A 23,131-nucleotide genomic window follows, 5' to 3' on the forward strand; every position below is an offset into this window, starting at 1 on the left:
CATTTCTCTAGACAAGGCTGTGCGTGGACCTTTGGCAAATATTAGGTCAATCTGGCAATGATACTTCCCCGGTAGAAAAAAGGGCAAAGAAACATTGTTTTTTAAAGCTGAGGAAAATTACGCATTAAACCTACAAACATGTAATTCCTCCTCTTTCCTAATTCTCCTCTCTTCGTCTAAAGGTAGATAAATTAGAGGAACTGCAATAGTAAGGGGGCCTTGAGTGGCAGTGAGTACCTGCTAGCTATTAGAAAGGCTAATCACCATAATCACAAGCAATACTGGCAAAACTAAATATTAACTTTTTGGTTTGGAACTTTTGTGCCCTAAAGCACAAAAGTTATGAAAAGATCAGGAGAGTTTACAGTATTAAAATTGGGGGAGTTCTCACTGTGGTGCACTGTGTTAAGAATCCGACTACAGCATCTTGAGACTCTAGGGAGGTATGGGTTTGATCTCCCTGGCCCGGCACAGTGGGTTAAAGGAGCTAGCACTGCCATAGCTGTGGCCTTGGTCACATCTGTGGCTCGGATTCATTCCCTGACCCGGGAACTTCCATATGCCACAGGTACAGCCATGAAATTGAAATACGTATGTAAATAAAATTTGGATTTTTGTTGTTAAAAGATTCTGTGAATTTGAACTTGACAAGACAAACACATAAGCAGTGGCCCAGTTTTCTATAATGCCCTACAAACAGGCAGATGAAAAAATCTGCAAGTCAAATTATCCCTGACAAAGTAATTTATGTGCCTTAATATCAAAAGTGATTATAACAAAAGTATTTTTTTTGGGGGGGGGTTCTTTTTAGGGCTGCACCTGCAAGCATGGAAGTTTCCAGGCTAGGGGTCAAATTGGAGCTGGAGCCACCGGCCTACGCCACAACCACAGCAGTGCCAGATCCGAGCCTCATCTGCTACCTTTGCCGCAAGCTTCCGGCAACACCGGATCCTTAATCCACTGAGCGAGGCCAGGGATTGAACCTGCATCCTCATGATCCTAGTCAAGTTCTTGACCCATTGGACTACAATGGGAACTCCTAATTTTTAAACATTACTTTTATAATATAGGTATAGTCATACTTGATAAAAGTTGAGGGGAAAATATGCGTGACTTTTTTATATAATTATGGACACGTCTCCAATCAAAATAGCAATCCTACATAAGATGGGTTCCCTTGAGTCCAAATACCCCCCAAGTGGAATCCTTGCACACTGCTGCTGGGAATGTAAACTGGTGCAGCCACTGTAGAAAACGTATGGAGGTGTCTCAAAAAATTAAAAACAGGAGTTCCCACCATGGCACAGTGGAAACCAATCTGACTGGGAACCATGAGGTTGCAGGTGCGATCCCTGGCCTCGCTCAGTGGATTAAGGATCCGGCGTTGCCATGAGCTGTGGTGTAGGCCGCAGTTGTGGCTCAGATCCCAAGTTGCTGTGGCTGTGGTGTAGGCAGGCAGGCAGCTACAGCTCTGATTAGACTCCTAGCCTGGGAACCTCCATATGTCGCGGGTGTGGCCCTAAAAAGACCAAAAAAAAAAAAACAAAAAACAAAACAAAAAACAAAAAAAACTAAATTAAAAATAGAATTATCTTTTTCTTTCTTTCTTTTTTTTTTTGCCAGATCCTTAACCCACTGAGCGAGGCCAGGGATTGAACCAGAAACCTCATGGTTCCCAGTCATACTCATTTCTGCTGAGCCACAATGGGAACTCCAAAAAAAAAAAAAAAAAAATAGAATTATCATATCAGCCAGCAATCCCACTCTGGGGTATGCATCTGAAAAAAACAAAAACGCTAATCAGGAAAGTTACTTGCACCCCAATGTTCACTGCAGCATCTTTTACAATAGCCAAGATATGGAAGCGGCCTAAGTGTCCATCAACAAATGAATGGATAAAGAAGCTGCTGTATAGATATACAATGGAATACTACTCAGCCACAGAAAAGAATGACATTTTGCCACTTGCAGCAACACAGACGGACATGAAGGGCATTACACTAAGAAATAAGTTGGACAGAGAAAGAAATACTGTATGATATCGCTTAAATACGGAATCTAAAACATACAACAAACTGGTGAATATAATGTAAAAGAAGCTGACTCACCGATACAGAGAACAAACTAGTGGTTACCACTGCAGGGGTGGGAGGGGTACGACGGGTGGGGAAATGGGAGGTAAAAACTACTGGGTGTAAGACAGGCTCAAGAATGTACTGTGTGACCCGAGGAATATAACCAATATTCTGCAATAACTGTGAATGGAGTGTAACCTTTAAAAATTGTATTAAGATAATACATAAATAAATAAGCAAATATCCCGAGATGAGCTCCAGAGCCAGGAAAAAAAAAAAGAGAGAAAAGCCATAAAAGGAGAAAAATCGAGAACACGAGAAAAAAAGCTCAAGCTCTGTTCTGCTTGTTTGCAAAATCCCATCTCCCGCTCCCACCAGCCCTTAATTGAGGCAGTCAACCCACTCTACGTGACTTCTTTATGAAACAGAACACTGATGAACGGAATGCACTCCCAAGAAGAAAGAGATCAAATTACCCTTCCACATAAAGTAATCCCTGCTAATAAAATCAAGACGATAAACATGAGAACATGATTTATGGAACCACGTTTCTAATTTGGCAGAACACCTGAAGACGAAGTTTCCCTTAAATTAGAGACCCTCAAAATGCAGGAAGTACTCTCTGAAGACAAACAAACATTGACCCAAGCTTGAGGGATATATTTTTTTTTTTCCCCAAGGGAATGCAAGTGGAACTTACATAGATTTGATCTCTCTTGTAGCGCTGGTGCAGGTTGTGCATGATGGCGCCCCCATGGAGCTCCGCCAAGGTCGCCATGTCATCCACGCCCTCCTCATCCATGGGGTGCATGGCCGTCACCTTCTGGTGTGTAATTGTGCTCTGCTTATAAGTGAATACCTGATGGGGGAGAAACAATTCAACTGTTTAGTTACCAGCAGTGAATGCTTTTCCCAACTTCCAATCTCGGTACAATTTCGGCAAAAGGATCCTGAGTCCGCCAGTAAAAAACTGACTGCAGGGGAACTCTTTCATTTCCTTCATGCCACCTGCCTGTTTTCAAAGGCAGCAATTATTCTGACAATTTTGCTCTTAGATGTTCCTAAAAGGCATCAGTTCAGGTACCAGCCATCCTCTGGGAGTCACAGAAATTATACATTCACAGTTCACTTTTCTCCCACTGATGTCCAGCAGGAACAGTTAAGACGCTGCCTGACCCAGCTTTCAGAAAGTAATCTGATTTCACCAGAGAGTATACTTCAAGGACCATATGATATTACTTCAACACTTCCTAATATAAGTGTTACAGCAGTTCACTGTATAGTCTATATGCTTGTTCAGAGACTAGAATGCACCTTCACAGGAAAGTCTAAAAAATATCCTTGGACTCAATCCCTGAGATTGGAGGCGAAACAAATCCTCTCAGGTTTAAAATCCTCTCGGATGTGCCTGCTTGACAGCCTGTCCTCCTTAAAATTCCAAACACCAGTGGTGAGTGGGCATACAGGTTGCAGCGTGTACAGGAGGCAGCTCTGATAATCTAAGACTGGCTACTGAATTTGCACGTATTTCCAAAACCTACTCTGGGCTCTTTATCATCACTGATTGGGTAGGAGATTAGACACATCGAGTTGGCTCCATCTGTTGATTGGTTTGACCAGCCTGACAACAGAATCCCTGTACATAACACAATGATGGAAGCTACTCCATATTTATTCACTGGATACTTTTACTGGACTCTTCTTTAAAACAAAAACACCAAGCAGTAAAAGATGTAAGTTTAACACAGAAAACACAGTCTTCCTAAGCACATATGCTCACGTATCCACATACCCACAAAACAATGTTCTTGAATAGTATTTGCAGACTGGGGGACTCTATTTTTAAGTATGGACCAGTTGCCTACATGGCAACAAATGGTATGTCATTGCAAAAGGGAATGACACACTAAGAAAAGCAGGGGTACCAACCCAATGGTTTCCACAAGCCGTGAAAAGTGGCAGGTTTTATTTTTTCGAGAGAAAAAATGAAAACTTCAACAGTGGCCTTTCTGCCACATGAACCACAAGAGTTGGTTAAAACCAGGCCTGAGAAACTGCTGAAAGTCAGGGCAGGCACCAGACGTCTCTTCTGGGCTCCAGCCATGTCTGCCAACTATTGCCTGGGCCCAGACATCCCCCCAGAGATGTGTCAGCTCGAGGGGCCCCACCTCACACGGGGTAGGATAGGCCGGGGGACTCAGGGAGTGCGAGGTGGGCGGTGCCATGGCCAGGATGACAAGGGAATAAAGAAAAGTTGAGAGTGTGGAGACACTGAAGACACCAGCCCTTCATTTTAATTCAACAACGATTGAAGAAAGTTAAAGAAACAGAGATTGAGGGAGTTACTGTCGTGGTTCAGTGGTTAACGAATCCAACTAGGAACCATGAGGTTGCAGGTTCGATCCCTGCCCTTGCTCAGTGGGTTAAGGATCCGGCGTTGCCGTGAGCTATGGTGTAGGTCACAGACGTGGCACAGATCCCGATTGCTGTAGCTCTCTGGTGTAGGCCGGTGGCTACAGCTCCGATTCGACCCCTAGCCTGGGAACCTCCATACGCCGCAGGAGCGGCCCAAGGAATGGCAAAAAGACCAAAAAAAAAAAGAAAAAAGAAAAAAGAAAGAAACAGAGATTGAGGCTAAAAGCAGTCATCTTCTTGAGGCAGCCTGCAAACTCCCAGAAGGGAACAGCTGCGGCTCTCTGCCCCTCCACGGCCTGCTCTAGGCCTATGGGGTCCATCCAGGCAGGTTTTCCAGAGACGCTACAACTGAGCAGGGCACTTGGGTCTTCCATCTACAGGGACTATGGGACTGGCCCGCGACCCTGGGGCCAGTTGAGGGGTGGAAGGCAGCATCGTGTCACCTCTCCACCTCCCCCCCGACTCACCCCCAGCATACATGGGGAGGGTCTCCTCATTCTGCCTGCTTAGCACTCCTGCCAACAGGCAGACCGGGTGGTGACACAAGTGCTGCCCCCCACCCCAGAAGAACTTCCTGTAGGGAAGACAGGACACAGAGCTTGCCCAGCTGTCTCTTGCTCAACCTCCTGCAGCCTCACCAGCAGCAAGTCCTTCCCAACGTGAACACTATTTCTACTAACTGTTTTTGGGTATCTCGAGAATTCCAGAATTTGGGGATAGAATTAAAACTCTTGTATTTTGGGAGTTCCCCTTGTAGCGCAGCGGGAACGAATCTGACTAGGAACCATGAGGTTGCAGGTTTGATGCCTGGCCAGTGGGTTAAGGATCCGGCGTTGCCGTGAGTTGTGGTATAGGTCACACACGCGGGTCAGCTCTGATGCTGCTGTGGCTGTGACCGGCAGCTGTAGCTCCGACTGGACCCCTAGCCTGGAAACCTCCATATGCCACAGGTACAGCACTAAAAAGCAAAATAATAATAATAATAATAATAAATTATTGTATTTCTAGTGATTCTGCTTTTTGGAAATAACCATACAAATCCTATAAGACTTAGACACCTAAAAAAAAAAAATATATATATATATATATATATATATAAATTGACAGAATATTTATGTCATATGTAAATGTTTCACTGCCTTTTCTAACATTCTGGGAACAGCAAGACAATGCAGGAGTCCAAGCAAGCAGCTCAGAGCTAGGCACGTGGGCACTAAAAAATATGGCTATACCTGTAAAAACAGTTCCACCTTTGCACACCTGACCCCCCCATCTCCTGTGTTTTCCAGGGGCCCTGCGTGTCAGAGGTGGGCACCTGGCCATGCCAGGAGTGGGAACATTGAGAGAACCAGTGCTATCCTTCCCATGATCTCAGGGAGAGCATCGTGATGGAAGATAATAGTTACATAAACAAGAGGCCGTGACCAGAAAAGATGGAAACACGACTGACTCCAAGACAGAGGCCTGCAGCTGCTCAAAACTGATTATTTCAAAGAAAGATGGGAGAGTAGAGAAAACGTATTTGTGAAGGTAAGGCAGGAGGAATCGTCCATTCAGAGAGGTTTGACATCTGTCAAGATTTTAGAATGAATGGTTCCAGGCACACTGAGAAGTGTCTGATGGATTAACGAAGAAAATCCATCCATCCACGCAAATATTTACCGGTGCGTCCTAAGCATTGGGAATGTAGCTTACATCCCAATAAGGGAAAGAAAGAAACAGAAACAGACAACTGAATATACACTATCATGCAGAAGGTGATGAATATCTATGAAGACATAAGTACCAACTACCAAGAGGGTGCCTTTATATTAAGTGATCAAGGACAGCCTCTCTGATTGGGTAACATCAAAGTAGAAACCTAAGGAAGTAAGTCGTGGAACCAGCCCCCTGCATGCAGTGTGTTAAAGCATACTGGCTGAATAAACACCTAATTCGGAAATATTTCAAGGGATTCATAGTGGCCCACAATCTTCTTTGAGCATTTTTAAGGTGAGCCCCCTTGAATTGACCAAAAGTCCTTTCTATGCAACAATGCGCAGGGTACTAGTTGCACAAGATTATTTGCAAACAGCAAAAATAAAAAAAGACAAAGTTCTAGACTTAAAGAATGGAATTCTTTTTATAGGAATTTTTTGGGAACAACAAACAGCCAAAATACAGTAACAACAACGAATTCCTCCAAACCCAACTCAAAAATAAACTGAGCGGGAGTTCCCACTGTGGCGAACAGGATCCACAGTGTCTCCACAGCACCAGGATGCAGGTTCTACCCCCAACCCGGCACAGTGGGTTAAAGCTGTGCTGTAGGTCACAACTGCAGCTCAGATCTGATCCTTGGCCCGGGAACTCCATACACCATGGAGTGGTCGAAAAAGAAAAAAAATAAAATAAACTGAGTGACTTCAACGTGACGTATACGCGAAGAAAGGGAGTGAGGTTATGCAATAGAGCCAAATACAGAGGATTATTAGACAGGAAATCAGTTTAGAGGAAAAGGGGCCTCAGAACAAATAGCTCCTGTTAGAGAAACACAAGTCATTGGTCACAAGACGGACTGGATTAAGTGTGGGAACAGAACAAAGGACACCAATGGACACGACTGGAGAAACCACCCAGAGGAGGCTTGCCTGAGGCTGGGGCCACTTCTGTATGAAAAAAATGAAAAGGCATGAAGTCAATTAATTAGATAAAAACAGAGGAGCTCCTTTTATTTTCATCTTAGGATAGTACACATATTGCAGGAAACCCCCATCGTGCTGACGTGAGAGTTTCTAGAGAGTGATAGACACAGATTTCTCTTATTAGGAGCCCCCAGTAAGAGAAAAATCTAACTTTTTTTTTTTTTTTTTTTTTTTTGTCTTGTCATTTGGGGGCCACAGCTGAGGCATAAGGAAGTTCACAAGCTAGGGGTTGAATCGGAGCTATAGCTGCCAGGCTACGCCTCAGCCACAGCAACTCTGGATCCGAGCCACATCTGTGACCTACACCACAGCTCACAGCAATGCCAGTTCCTTAACCCACTGAGCAAGGCCAGGGATCGAACCTGCATCCTCATGGATGCCAGTCAGGTTCGTTAACCACTGAGCCATGACAGGAGCTCCTAACTTTTCTGATTGAAGAGGGAAAAAAGAAACCTTATCGTGTCCTCTCCTGATGGACAGATGGCCCAAGAGGTGATCTCAATCAGCAGAACTTTATCTCACATGAGCCTGGAATTTCTTCTCAAGTCATTCTCAATTGTGCCGCCCCAGGGTGCAGCTGGCAAGGTTTTTAAAATGTTTTCCCCACAATTATGGGGAAGCAGGGAGAATGAACCTGGCATCAAGTCAGTAAAGACCAGGAATACTGCTATGGACAGCAAAGAATGACCCAGCCCAAAAGTCAGCAGTGTTAAGGTCAAGATACCCTGGTCTGGAGTTCCTGTCGTGGCTCAGTGGTTAACAAATCCGACTAGGAACCACGAGGTTGCGGGTTCGATCCCTGCCCTTGCTCAGTGGGTTAAGGATATGGTGTTGCCGTGAGCTGTGGTGTAGGTCGAAGACATGGCTCGGATCCCGTATTGCTATGGCTCTGGTGTAGGCCACTGGCTCCAGCTCCGATTAGACCCCTAGCCTTGGAATCTCCATATGCCGTGGGAGAGGCCCTAGAAAAGGCAAAAAGACCAAAAAAAAAAAGATATCCTGGTCTGAAAACGCCCTGACCTGCCATCCAACCAGATGTCTTAGCAGACGGCAGGAAAAAAAAAATGATGAGAGTCAGCCAATACCAATGAAGTAAAACCTTTCTAAAAAAACAAATCTAAACTCTGAGGAGTTCCATTGTGGCTTAGCCGGTTAAGAATCCAACACAGTTTCCATGAGGATGTGGGCTTGCTCCCTGGCCTTGCTCAGCAGCTTAAGGATCCAGTGTTGCAGATGCAGCTCAGATCCAGCATTGCTGTGGCTGTGGCGTACACCGACAGCTGCAGCTCTGATTCAGACCCTAGCCTGGGAACTCGCATATGCTGCAGGTGAAAGCAAGTATAGTAACTTCGAATAGAAGTACATCAAAGGTGAACATGACAACATCAGGTAATTTTGGTTTTGACTGTTATTTGACCCAAGTCAAGAAGGGTGATGGTGATGATGACAATGATGCTGACTGCCAGGCGATGGGGTTTGTTTATATTTGTCATTATTTTCTAATTGAGTATTATGGTCTCATGACACAGTCTAATTATTTCCACTTGTCTCCCTGGCCCAGGGCTCTTGTACCTGCTGTTCCCAGGTCTGGGCCACCGATACCCCACTGCTCTCCTCCTCGACATCTCCACCCAAATGTGACCCTCTCAGAAGGCACTAGAGGTCTCCTCGGAAGGACACCCCGCCGCCTTCCTCCTTATTCCATCACGTGCGCTGTCTTCATAGCTTCTGTGACAGTTTGTAATCACTTATATAATTTATTATCTTCCTTTTTAAAAAAATTATTTTATTTTTATTTTTTGTCTTTTTGCCTTTTTCTGGGGCCGCTCCCTCGGCATATGGAGGTTCCCAGGCTAGGGGTCGAATCGGAGCCACAGCCACCAGCCTACGCCAGAGCCACAGCAACGCGGGATCCGAGCGGCATCTGCAACCTACACCACAGCTCAGGGCAACGCTGGATCCTTAACCCACTGAGCAAGGCCAGGGACCGAACCTGCAACCTCACGGGTCCTAGTCGGATTTGTTAACCACTGCGCCACGACGGGAACTCCTATCTTCCTTTTTTAAAAGCCATCTTATTCCCAACTCTGAAACCTCTGGTCAGTATCTTTCACTCTCTGGACCACAACCTAGATTGAACAATGTGTTTTACACTGTAAACTACTATACACGCAGTTTCATAAGCATTTCTTCAAACACTTTACCACAGTGGTGGGTGCATCCCAATATTTTTGATTTCTTTTAAATGCTGGCTGAGGGAGTTCCCATCATGGCACAGTAGGAAACGAATCTGTCTTGGCCTGTTGTTCTGCTGCTGCCCCCAGGAGGCTGGAGAAGAATCTGGGCCACAAAGTGTAAAGTCCACTGAAATCTAGTTAAAAGGAAAATGATGCATGTCTTAACTCCCTACTGTGTGGGGGGGAGCGGGGCGGGGGATGGTAAAAGTGCTTTGCTTTCAGGTCAAATTTGTCAGCGTCAATACATCTTCATTACATGGAAAAGGGGGTTAAAATGATCTTTAGGTAAATAGTCTATTACCTTCACCTCCCCCTCGAGTTCCGGAGATAACTGACTTCTTTAAACATAGATAAAACAAAAGATGACTGTTTCTTTTTCAAAGACTCAAACTAGTCAGATTCAGCCAGTTTTCATTGCCCAGTGGGCTCAATGCGTGACATTTGGGGACAAAGTCAAAATAACAAGGAGGGGCGGGCAGAGCACACCAGTATTTACTGAGCTATGGCTGAGTGCATCCAGCACATGTGAGCCTCAGAAGGGGAGGAAACACTGCTGCTCATTTTTAAACGAATCCATTCCAAAAGTTTCAGAGAAGTTAGGAAACCTACCCAGTGGCACACAGCATTCAATTCCGTGGGATCATGGAAAAGGTGCGTCCCTGCCTTAGAGGGACACTAGGTCAGAGACAGCCTTTGGAACTCCAGCTCCACCACGTACTGGCTGGGAAACCCTAGCAGGTTCAATGGAGTCAATGGTTAAGAACCTGGACTCAGGGAGTTCCCATTGTGGCTCAGCAGAAATGAACCCGACTAGTATCCATGAGGATGCAGGTTCAATCCCTGGCCTTGCACAGCAGGTTAAAGATCCGGCATTGTCATGAGCTGCGGTGTAGGTCGAAGATGCAGCTCGGATTCCAAGTTGCTGTGGCTGTGGTGTAGGCTGGCAGCTACAGCTCCAATTCAATCCCTAGCCTGGAACTTGCTTACGTGGCCCTAAAAAAAAAGACCCCTCCCCCCAAAAAAACCAAAACCCTGGGTTCTGAAGGAGAGGAGGCGGGGGAGGGGAGGAGTAGCAATGGAGCACTGCCTTCTTGATGTGCTGGCTTTAACCTCTCACTTATTCCGAGATTTTTCATTTATTTACTCTCTCCACTTCCCTCAGGCACCTGTGCCAGGCCATGAGCTGGACCCTAGGAAAATAACGACAATTCAAACAGCCTGCTTCAAAGGGCTTACTGACCACTGAGGGCTCAGAAAAATAAACGTGCAGTCCTAACCACGTGGTAAGGAATGTGACAGAGGAAAGTCCCAGGGTCGGACGGGAACCAGCCCCGTGGGACAGACCACAGCCAGGTAAAAGCAGATAGGAGAGCAAGATGTAGCCCAGGGTGCATGTGCAGCAGAGTGTGGCAGGAGCAGGGTGGGGGGGCTCTGTGTCCTGCAGTGGCAGCTGGCCTCTGACCCTAGGACCATGTGAGCTGCTCAAGTCGGGGGAGGGCAGAGGCTCCTACCTACTCATCAAACCCGACACCAAGACTGTTTTTCGAAAGACAAGATCATGAAGAAGAACTCTCACTACAAAACACAATTCAATGAGCCCAGCTTTCTAGAAACTCCACAGGAAAGCAACGTCTGTGTCACTGCTGTTTGATCATTACACCCTGCTCTCCCCCCAAGAGGGTGACTTCCTGCTGTCATATACACAAATGCCACCTCCCAAAGCACTGGTGATAAGGACAGCCTGACAGGGTCAGGAGGGTCTGGCTAAGGGTCACTAACGTCAGTCTTCACCCCTGAGACCGAATCTTTCTGATGACACAGCAGAGTGTGCAGGCAGATGGACAGGATTAAGAGTCCACGAGGCCTATGGGAGTTCCCATCGTGGCTCAGCAGTTAATGAACCCAACTAGCATCTATGAGGATGCAGGTTCAATCCCTGGCCTTGCTCAGTGGGTTAAGGATCTGGCGTTGCTGTGAGCTTTTGGTGTAGGTCCCTGATGCCGCTATGGCTCTGGCGTAGGCTGGGGGCTGCAGCTCCAATTAGACCCCCAGCCTGGGAACCTCCGTATGCTGCGGGTGTGGCCCTAAAAAGACAAAAAAAAAAAAAAAAAGAGTTCAAAAAGCCTAAGACACCCAGAAAGCTAATCTGCGGATGGCATGTCGGCCTTTGGTCCTGCAGAGTCTTGTCACACAACCTGCAATGCCAAATGCAAATGTTCTGGTAATTTTCTGCCAGCCAGGAAGACCCAGACGGTCCTGTGGCCCTGACCCCTCCTGGTGAACCTCAGAGAAAAATTAATGGTCATAGTGAGCTGGCATGGTTGGAAGGAAATGACTAAAACACACACACACATATAAGAACATACTAGGTTGAATAGTCATATTAAAGAAAACAAGGTCTCAAATCAGAATTTATACCCAATATTAGGCATTGTGATTTTACAGAATGATGTATTCTTTTAAACATCAAACTACTTTTCTATCCTTAAGAAAGAGTTTTAGGAAAATCTGCGCAAAGAAAATCACACCTGTTGTTCCAGCTGTGCCAGGAAATGTCTTCTAGAACTTTCTTGTTGCTGACATCACCACGCAGCCCAAATCTACCCAGAAAAGGACCGTGTTCATGCTCCCTAAGCCAGTCTTTCCACGTTGAAGAAGGCAGTGTTAAGAAAAAGACCCCCATACCCTAATGTGTTTTCATTAGAGTTACATAAGGTAAATTTATGATGAAATTATACTGTGCACACACACAGCATAATCCTAGGTTTATTTTTTAAACTATACAAAGGGCAAGCACACAGGCACACACTTACCCACACATGCCAGCAACTGTACTCTTGGGTATTTGCTCTAAATAAGTGAAAACTTACATCTGCACAAAAACTTACACATGAATGTTCTCAGCAGCTTTATTTGTCATAGGAAAAACCTAGCTCCACAAGGTTACATGCTGTGTGATTCTGTTTATATAATATCCTTTTTTCCCTTAATGGCCACACCCATGGCACATGGAAGTTCCTGGGCCAGGGACTGAATTTGAGCCACAGCTGCAGCAATGCCAGATCTTTTACACCACTGAGCCTGGCTGGGGATCGAACCCACGCCTCCACAGCGACCCCAGCCCCCAGCCGCTGAAGTCAGATTCTTAACCCACTGTGCCACAGCGGGAACTCCCTATACGTAATAATCTTGAAATGACCCAATTATAGCACCAGAAGGCCAGATTGGTGGAGGTTAAAGGGAGGGGTGAGCGTGGGATGATAATGGGTGTGGCTATATAAGGGCAGCACACTTGATCCCTGCACTGATGGAAAAATTCTGTATCTCACTCTATCTGATACCCTGGTTGGGATTATTTTTTGCAAGATGTTATCATCTAGGGAAGCTGGGTAAAAGACTACAGGGGACCTTTCTGTCTTACTGCTTACAAAGGCACGTGGATATTCAATGATCTGAAAACAAAAAGCTTAATGAAAGACAAACAGTTTTAAAATACATGCAAGCAGCCTAGAAGAAAATACATAAGATCTCCAATAAGGAGTCCTAAGTTTATATGTCTATATTTTCGCTTTACACTATTCTATGACTGTCCTTTTTTTCTAAAGTTTTTACACATTTCTAGGCTTAAAAAGAAACCCATCCAATCAAAATCACTACCAGGAGCATATCTGGATATATATAACTAGTTCAATTCATCTTTAAAAAAAATGAGCATTACAAAACAGCTTTCTGTAATGCAAAAACACAGAATGAAACAGTAAACTTCCCCCAAGAGTCACCAGCTATTAGAAAAAGAAAGGGCTTCTCCAACCAATTTGTTTTAAGCACAGTACAGTTCAGCCTAGAGAAACTATGAAACAAGAAGCAGAAATAGGACGAAAGCCCGGAAATCCCAATTCTTGAGACAAATGGTACAAGTTCTCGATTCCAAGGATCCTTTACTTCTGTCCTGATGTCCTTGTCTCTGTTCTAATTTAAGCACCCCTTTCCAATGCCTTGTATCCCAGTTACAAGCATGAACCTGAACTCTGGTATAGAATCTCCATTCCTATAACTCTGAACCACCCTGAGGTTTCAAAAATATCTCAAAAAAACAAAACAAAACAAAAAACCAAAAAAACCCCAAAACATTAAAAAAGCCAAAAAAAGGGGGGAGGGGGAGTTCCCCTCAAGACTCAGTGGGTTATGAAACTAACTAGTATCCGTGAGGATGAAGGTTCAACCCCTGTACCTGCTCAGTGCGTTAAGGATTCTGGCGTTGCCATGAGCTGTAGCTTGGATCTGGTGTTGCTGTGGCTGTGGCTGCAATTCGATCCCTAGCCTGGGAACTTCCATATGCGCAGGTATGGCCCTAAAAAAACAAAACAAAACAAAAAAAACAAGCAACAGCCCTCTTTCCTCTACATCCCATCCCCACCCTGTGCCTATCTTCTCAGGAATGAGACCTTCACCACCAGCTTTCCAAGCAAGAAACCAAAGTCCACCTAAAACCCCACCCCATGGCTGGTCACCACACCCACCTTCCAAGTCCTGGCCAGTAAATGCCCAGCACCACCTCCCAGCCGCCTTCTCTCCACTTCCTCCTCCTGCCTCAGCCATCACTCACCAGTCCCCTTGTCACCTGGACCCCTCCCCCTCCTCCTACAACTGCTTCCTAAGGAGCCTGTCTCCAGAGTCGCATGGCATGAATCCAAATGCTTAAGTCAGATGTCAAAGAAACATTTTGAGTTTTAATTTTAATGATTAAAAAATACATTTTTTTTTTTTACTAGTTCTCGTGACAAATTTTCCTGGCCTTGATAACTTAGAATTGCAAGAATTGTTCAGAGATGAAACTCTGGTCTCTCTGGCTGGTGCTTCCCAGACTGGAATGGATGAGGATCTTACACAGGATGTCCGTCTGAATAGCACAGACCTGGATGGATTTGAACCCTACTCTCCTGTCCATGGGCCATGCAATCCCAAATTGCTCCAGTTACTCTGCTTTCTAACGCTCAGTAGCATCATCTACAAAAGAAGGAGGCTAATCATACCTATATTACATCAAGTGTTAGGGAGACAGAAGTAAGATAACAACACACAGAAAGGATTTAGCACAGCCCTCAGGACTGAGAAAGCAACTCAAAGGTTCCTGCTGTTAGCGGAGTTACTGTTATCTGCGATGTAATCTGATCATGCCCTGATGAAATTCTCACAGTTTGTTCCCAATCACTTCCAGGATGAGGATTAATCTCTTTAATGTGCTTTCCCTACCTTGACTTTCCTGGGGTGGTCCTCCGCTGCTTCTCCCACCCAGCTGACCCCAGCCAAATAAGTCTCTCAGCCTCTCTCCCACCCTCCCTGTGTTGTGCACTGAACACTCCTGGGGTCCACCCTTCATTCCTGCGTCCCCACCCCCCACTTCCCAGCCTCAGCCACCATGCCCCGCCTGACCTGAGTGCCCTTCTCTTTCACAGCACCTTGGACAGAATCCCCTCCTATCACCACATCATACTGGACTCTCCCCTTCTTATCTCTGCCTAGAAACCAGAGGTAGCAAAACGTTCAGCTCCCGTGCCAAAGTGGTTGATTTCCTGGGGTACCGTGATGAGGATCTGGGGCTGCAGAGGGGCCAATGGGAAGAAGGGCAAGTTGGGGCATCTGATCCCGTCCTTGTACTGGACCTGGACAGTGTCTCATGAAAACTGCTGGGTCCTCATTGCCAAGTCAAAGGTCTGGCACCAGCAGCTGCTTTCTAATTGTCTGCTAAAGGGATGGGCGCCAGATGCCTTTCCAGGGGCGGAATGTAGGATGAGCACCTATAACCCAGCTCCACAGGCTGAGTTGTAAATGAACATTTCTCATTTACTGGCTGTCTTGAAACTACTTTACAACTAAATAATATGACAGTAATTCCTTGGCTGCTCTTAAGTAAAATGAAGAAAAGCATATGTTAGCCAAATGCATATATAACTTGGAGTTTTAAAGCAGAATCAAAATCAATTTTATGAACCCTATCTTGAAGCATTCTTTTCTGTGCATGCCACTCATTTCCAAGTGTCAAGTAAGAACTAGGAGAAACCATGCAAAGTATGTAATAATCCAGTGAACAAAAATAGAATCGGCATGACTCCAGATCCTAGACTAAAACCAGAAGTCATTTTTGGCTGTTAGTTTGGTAAAATATCTACCAAGGGGTAAGAGGTCAGCTTGGCTCAAACTGAGAGTACAAGACCTAGGAGAAAACACACCCTCCATAAGATGACAGGAAAGGCCAAAAACACGGGATAGTGAACTCCTCCACTTTACCTGTGTGCCAACCCCACCCCCACTGCCAAGGAAATCTCTAGACCTGAGTTACTGAAGGAATTAGGAAAAGGCCAGAAAGACCAAAAAGAGATAGCAAAAAACTCGTTTAAAAAGTGTAATTAATAATAAAAAAATTAATACTAAGTACTCAGATATTTTTCCTAGGACTTAGACCATGAGCAAAATAAGAGGCTAAAGGAGTTCCCTAGTGGCCCAGCAGTTAAGGATCTGGTGTTGTCACTGCTGTGGCGCAGGTTCAATTCCTGGTCTGGGAACTTTTTCATGCCATGGGCACAGCCAAAAAATAAGAGGCTAGAAAGAATACTGCTCATTTGATTTTCCCTGAAAAGTATCAACAAGGCATTGTTGCTTCTCTGTAAACATCTGTGAGTGCAAAGGCTATATATAAAAGCACTGTAACACCTTCTGCTGGAAACCTGGTCTGAATATCTAAAAGCCAGGGCACCTGAGGTTTAGAGAAAATGATGAGAATTTGGTTGAGGTCTTAACCTTAAGAGCCAAGGTTATATAGCATAGACGTGGCCATGTTTCTGTCAGTATCATCATTTTTGTACTTCCCATCCTCCACTGAGCTTTCCCCAGAAGGGAGTTTGGACAGCCTTGCTTTGTGGCGAAATCCTTATAAGCTTGCATCTCTTCAAAGTTTGATGTTAGAAGGTACAGATTCCAAACACAGTACCAAGGGGAACGTACACCCTCTCACTCACTCCCAAATGGTCCATATTTTCATCAGAGAACAGCTCTCAAGGACGTGGCCCCCAACACTGCACGCTTGACGTCCACTCCCCGCTTCACTAGAACACATTTACAATGCTCAAGGCTTCATCATCCCTGCCAATCCACCTCCATCTACTCTCAAAGGGCAAAGATAATGGAGAAGGGAAGGCAGAAACTGGTGAGAATGTGATGACTGAATAAGATGAAAATTCAAGGAGTTCCTATTGTGGCTCAGCAGTAAGAACTTGACTAGTATCCACGATGAAGCAGGTTCGATCCCTGGCCTCGCTCAGTGGGTTAAGGATCCAGCATTGCTGTGAGCTGTGGTGCAGGTCGCAGACTCGGCTCAGATCCCACATTGCTGTGGCTGTGGTGTAGGCTGGCAGCTGTAGCTCTGATTTGACCCCTAGCCTGGGAACTTCCATGTGCCATGGGTGAAGCTAAAAAGAAAAAAAGAAAAAAAAAAAAGAAAATTCATCTCATGGACATCTGAAAATGAAGAAGTCCCTCAAAGACACTAAGATTTGCATTAGAAATGAATGAATAAATCCATATCCTTCTAAATCACTATATATTTAATATTTTAATTCCCTTTTCTCTTGACCACTATATATGTTCCTGTTAAAAGTATGTGAGTTAACACACTGCTGGAGGGAATGTAGAATGGTATAGCTGCCTTGGGGTTTTTCAAAAGTGTTAAACCAGAGTTCCCGTCGTGGCGCAGTGGTTAACGAATCCGGCTAGGAACCATGAGGTTGCGGGTTCGGTCCCTGCCCTTGTTCAGTGGGTTAACGATCCGGCGTTGCCGTGAGCTGTGGTGTAGGTTGCAGACTTGGCTCGGATCCCGCGTTGCTGTGGCTCTGGCGTAGGCTGGTGGCTACAGCTCCGATTGGACCCCTAGCCTGGGAACCTCCATATGCCGCAGGAGCGGCCCAAAGAAATAGCAAAAAAAAAGACAAAAAAAAAAAAAAAAAAAAAAAAGGTGGGGTTAAACCAAGTTACCGTATGTCCCAATAATTCCACACCTAGGTGTATACGCAAGAAAAAGGAAAACAAATGACAAGGCATAAGTTATTCACCCATGTTCCTAGCAGTGTTATTTCAACACACCAAAAAGTGGTAACACAATGTCCATCAACAGACAGGTGGGTAAACTCGTGGTATATCTATATGGTGGAATATTATTCAGCTGCGAAGAAGAATGGAGTAGTGATGAATGCCACCGTGGAGGGAACTTGAAAGCATTATGCCAAAGCGAAAGAGTTCAGACACCAACGGCCACATGTTATATGATCCCACTGACCTCACGTGTCCAGAATAAGCAAGTCCAGAGACAAAGGGGAGGTTGGTGGTTGCGAGAGGCTGGGAGGATGCGGAGGGGGAAATGGGGAGTGACCGCTCACGGGTCTGAGGTTTCCTTTTGGGTGGTAAAGACGTTCTAAAATTGACTGTGGTGATGACTGCACAACTCTGTGATTCTACCAAAAACCACAAACTACACTTTAAAGGGGCTATAATCTATGGGATGTGAATCATATCTCAACAAAGCTGGTGTTTTTTTTTTAAAACAATACTTGAGCTGGGCACTTGGCCCAGAAGGTGAAACACACACACGCACGCGCGCACGCACACACACACACACACACACACACTCCAAAGACGCTGGTGCCCTTCCCTCATGGGCATGCCAAGTCTCCCCTCAGATGCTGCAACGTACCAGTTGGAGCCCCTCACAGACATATGCCAACCACTCTGCTGGTTAAAAGGCAGGCGCCCAAGGGACACAAGGGAACCAAGGGCAGAAACAGGCAAAACCAGCGCCCCCCAGGACAAGGAAGGTTGGCCCAAGCACAACAGACAGACCCATCCTGCAAAAATCAGAAGCCTGGGGCTGCGCACAGGCGAGTGCGCTGAGCCCAAGGCAGACTGGAGGGGACAGGGCCAGGGGGAGGGTGGAGGATGGAGTGGATGGAGCAGGGAAGGAACAAGCTGAGGACGCCCCATCTCCCTCACACCAGACAGGCCTGGCCAGTGTCCCTGGGTGTGCCCTGTTCCCTCCCGGCCCTGTTCCCTGGCAGCTCTCCTCCTCCACGCACAGCTCCACCATCCTGTCACCAACCTGCCCATCTGGTTTTACACCTGCTTGCGTCAAAGAATTTCGGCACTAACAAGGGGCTTCACTAGGCACTCCTTGTCCAAGGTAAAGTGCACATCCATGATTCAGACAAGAGGGTCCTTCACTGTCTACGTTCTGGGTGTTCAGCTCCCAGGCTCTGGCCCCTAAATGCCTCTGGCCTGTTTTAGTGGCAACAGGATAGAATCCCACACCTTTCCAAATTCCATAAGGCCCCTGGCAAGAAAGTGCTCAGCTGCACAAGGCACGGGCATCTTTACTGCGGCCACATCAGGTGGATACAGGCACATCTGGGCCCCTTCCCCAGAGGCTGTGCCTCGGTAGATGTTTGGGGTAAAGCCAATGAGCTGGGTTTCTGCAATCAGCTAAAAGAGAGACATGCAAGTGAAAACTGGGCACCACTGAAGAGCTCCTAAAACCATGGTCTCCCCTCGACCCTCAGCAGAATCTGAAAGCTCCTGCCATGTGCCCGGCATGACACTGGCGACAGCCTGAGCAGAAGGCTCATGGGACAATGAAATAATGGTCATAAGAGCTTGGTGAGGTACCCAGCCATGTGCAGCAAACACTGACTATCATTACTATTACTGCTGTTCTACTGAGGTAGCCCCATGTGCCTGGATGAGACGAGAGAACCCACGAAAAGGGTCCGAGAAACAGGCAGCATGAACAGATGTGGCTCTGAAGTCGGGGCACTGTCAGCGAGGACAGAATCTATAGGATATGAACCAGGCTGAGTATCAGGGAAGAAGAGAGGTTTCAGAATTTAGTAGGACATTTCAGGGAAATAAAAAAGCTAGGAGGAAGAGGATTTCAGAGATACAGGTAGCAATTCTGCACCTACATTGTTTGTTTGTTTTTTGTCTTTTTAGGGCCATACCCCAGGCATATGGAGGCTCCCAGGCTAGGGATCGAATCAGCTGTAGCTGCTGGCCTACGCCAGAGCCACAGCAATGCCAGATCCGAGCTGCCTCTGCGACCCACACCACAGCTCACGGCAACGCCAGATCCTTAACCCACTGAGCAAGGCCAGGGATAGAACCTGCGTCCTCATGGATACTAGTCGGGTTCATTAACCACTGAACCATGAAGGGAACTCCAGCACCTATATAGTTTAAAAAAGAAAAAGAAAAAAAGCCCACATTCAACCTTATCTACAAGACCAGGGTTTAGGAGTTCCTGTTGTGGCTCAGTGGGTTAAGGACCTGATGTTGTCTCTGAGGACACAGGTTCGATCCCTGGCCTCGCTCAGTGGGTTAAGGATCCATCATGGCCATGAGCTGTGGTGTAGGTCGCAGATGCGACTCAGATCCAGTGTTGGGGTGTCTGTGGTGTAGGCCATAGCTGCAGGTTCAATTTGACCCCTGGCCCAGGAACTTCCATATGCTGTAGATGCAGCCACAAAAAGGAAAAAAAAAAAAAAAAAAAAGACCAGAGTTTAAGGCTTTGTTCCCCCATGCCCTCCACATTGGCAAACCACCTTGTGATGGCCACAAGAGGCCATCTGTGTATTTAACTTCCAAGTGCACTGGGGAAGGAAGGAAGAAAGCAAGAGTCTAGGCAAACCCGTGCGTGTTAAAGGAAGACGAAGGAACTAGAGTGAACAACCCAGCCAGCTCTGGCAATCTCTGGGCAGGTTTCCGACTGACAGGCTGTGGGGCTCAGTGATTAAAAAGAAAAAATTAAAAAGAAGTGCCCAAGCAGACCTGCCCTAGAGACTCTCTGCTTTACCTTCCACCAGCAACGTTTGATTCTGTTTGTGGACGGCCTTGTGAAGATGACTGCCGTCTAGTATTTGCTGCTACAGGAACAGAGCTACTACTGACACACACAAACTAAATTAACTATTTAAAGTGTCTGCATGTGCTCATAGGAGAGCTCATAGCTGCCAATAAGGTACAACAAAAATTAGGCTCTAGGCTCTTATTTTAAAGGTCTGGATGCTGTAAATAAAGTTAAAACCAATACATGGGGGGAAAGAAAGAGATGCAACACAGGGAGAGCTCTCTTTGTTTAAAAAATAAGAGGTGATTTAAAATGTTTAGAAGCTGCTTACATAATCCTAAAGACAGCCTCCTCAACACCCCCTCCCCAAATTATTCAGAAACAATGCATGTTTTCAAATGAATTCAGTTTTAAAGTTGTTAAGGTCTTTTCATTGTGTATTAGAAGAATTTAAGATTATTATGGGTAATTATTTTGTGGGTTGAGCTAAGCCAAGTGGAGACCTTTTATTTCTGTCCAAAAGGTCACAACAAATGATTAACAAAGTGAACAATTCTGTTAAACAGGCTAAACTCAATGGTCATGACAGGTTTTAGAGATTTTAGGAAAACGGCTTAGAATGTCTTTCCCTCTACTGACACCAAAATCTGTCTCCCTGAATTTAATACCCTTTAAATTTTGCATGTGCATGGAACAGCAGAGCTGGAGGTTAATTTTCCTTTGAAAAGTTTTAATTTTTCAGATTTCTCCAAGAGAGCAAGGATGGTTGTATTTCACCAGCTCCACAGACCATCACAACGGAAGAGGCTTTGTGGTCCAAGACACTAATAACTCATTCGGACTCTCCAACAAAGCCAAGTTCTATTTGAATCTTTAACAATGGAAGCTGACTTTTATGCCAACTCCTCTCACAAACTGTTTTTCATTAATAAGCTTTTTTGCAAGTGTGTCTAATAATAAAAGCCCATGATCTCTTTGTCCTGGCCTCATTATCCCAGACTCCGGCAGACGTGGAGTTTTTTAACTGGTCCCGTACACATGAGCCCACCCCGGGGGCACAGCCGTAACATTTCCTGCCAAGATGGGCACAATTATCTGAGACTTGGGCAAAGCGGACCAAATCAGAGAAGCAGGAGACTAAGCTTTAGGGGGGATTGCTAGAAATGAGAGTAGTATCATGAATCAAACAGAAAATCAGGCGGCCGGTATATTCTTGGTTTCACGTCATGAAGAACATCCTTTACAAGCACACGTACACTTTTGAAGAAGTGTCCCCACTGCTGTCAAGTTTAAAGTTTAAATTTCTGATGCCGTGTGTTGACTGAGATGGGTGTCTAAGGCATCTGCTCACCTGCCTTTTGCAAAAAGCTCTTTTGGTTGAAATGTGCTGTCTCCATGCCTGCCACTGTGCAAGCTGAGGAGACCAAGACAGATGAGACAGTGTGCAAAGCATCGGTCAAGGGAAAGGGCAGGGGGGGAAATTGATCCCAAAAGGGCCTTGGAAAGCTGCTATGATAAAGGTGCAGGGGCTCCAGGTAGAGGGAGACGAACTCTGCCAGGGAAATCACCTCCGAGGGAGACGAACTCTGCCAGGGAAATCACCTCCTCACAGCGGTCCCGTTACTTGGGTGATGTGACCTGACGTGAGTCCATCCACCACTCAGAACCTTCTTAATCTGTCCAAAGATGTAAAACAACAACAACCAAACAGACAAAAAAACACCTCCCTCCCAAGTTACAGGGCCACATGAGCATCAGGCAGGTGGCTACAGTTACCATGCATGGGCCCAAGGCACCCGCCAACAGAAGACGCCTGCCTGCTCCCAGCCACTCAGCCCTGACACTGTCAAAGGCGTGTTCCTTTGGAAATCCTGCTGTGGACCCTGCTTCCACTTGCCCCACTTCCTTCTGTCCCCTTGTACTCTGAGCCCACAGCCACTCATTTATGAGGCCGTTCCCTCCAGTCTGGCAGCCGGCCGAAACCACATGCAGCTGGCTCAGGGCGGCACCAAACGCCACTCATCATAAAACCTTTCCCAAGTACCCCACTCCACCCTCCCCTTTTAAATTTCTATGGCAACGACCTACTCCCCATATTTCTGTAACCTGCATGTGCACATATATAGACAAGTATGCATAAAATACGTACACTCACGTTCCTATGTAATTACGGCACTTCTTATTTAAGTAACCTGGCTGATACCTATATTCTGCCTGGCAGTTAGTCCTTTGGGAAGAAGGTGCTATTCTGATTCCAATTTTATAAATGAGAAAACAGAGGCCCAGAGAGCCCAGTTAACTAGGCCAAGGTCACACAGTTAGTATGTGACAAGCAGGGCTGGTAGCCAAAGGTTCACCTACCGTTGTATGTCAGACTATAGAGCAAGTGCAGGCTCATGTACCTCATTTATTTTCCTGTTTCCCTTGTTTTCCTATGGTCCTAAGTCTCCCTTATCTAACTTTCTAAGTAATATTAAAAAGTCACTCTTGCTTACTCATTGCTAAAAATCAAGTTTAAAAGTAGCAGCATTTTTTTTTTTTTTTCTTTTTAGGCCACCCCATGACATATATGGAGTTCCCAGGCCAGGGATCAGATCCCCTATGGGCAACACCAAATCCTTAACCTGCTGTGCTGGGCTAGGGATTGAACCTATGTCCCAGCGCTGCACAGACACCACCAATCCCGCTGCACCACAGCAGGAACTCCAGAAACAGTATATTTCAACAACATCTATATGAAGTACTTGGACTTAGCACATCAAATATGAAGTGATGGGTAAAAGTACAGATTTTCTTCTCTTAAAAAGGAGTGAGGAGTTTCCGTCATGGCGCTGC

General features: G+C 45.8%; 1 protein-coding gene and 1 long non-coding RNA gene across 5 annotated transcripts in view; both read right to left on the reverse strand.

Moving 5' to 3' along the window:
• The window catches only part of MYO10 (myosin X), a 238,328-nt gene that overhangs the window by 136,890 nt on the left and 78,307 nt on the right, over positions 1–23,131 (reverse strand). For 3 of the 4 annotated variants that reach the window (XM_085001727.1, XM_005672397.4, XM_085001728.1), the window contains exon 3: positions 2,776–2,934. The exons of the other annotated variant lie outside the window; for it this stretch is intronic. Coding sequence is in view for 1 of the 3 variants with exons in the window: in XM_005672397.4 (XP_005672454.2) it covers positions 2,776–2,934 (159 nt within the window). In the remaining 2 variants the exon portion in view is untranslated. The remainder of the gene's footprint in view (positions 1–2,775; positions 2,935–23,131) is intronic. 4 annotated transcript variants of the gene reach the window in all.
• Positions 14,133–19,505, reverse strand: LOC146395460 (uncharacterized). The gene is made up of 2 exons (XR_014830823.1): positions 17,661–19,505; positions 14,133–16,848 (listed from the first exon to the last, which is right to left on the reverse strand). It is a non-coding gene; the product is annotated as an uncharacterized LOC146395460 (long non-coding RNA).

Source organism: Sus scrofa, chromosome 16, assembly GCF_054392235.1.
Source record: "Sus scrofa isolate SSC_HxYL_T2T_F1_AM1 chromosome 16, Sscrofa_HxYL_maternal_Yorkshire_Landrace_v2.0, whole genome shotgun sequence".
In the NCBI taxonomy this organism is placed as follows: Eukaryota; Metazoa; Chordata; class Mammalia; order Artiodactyla; family Suidae; genus Sus; species Sus scrofa.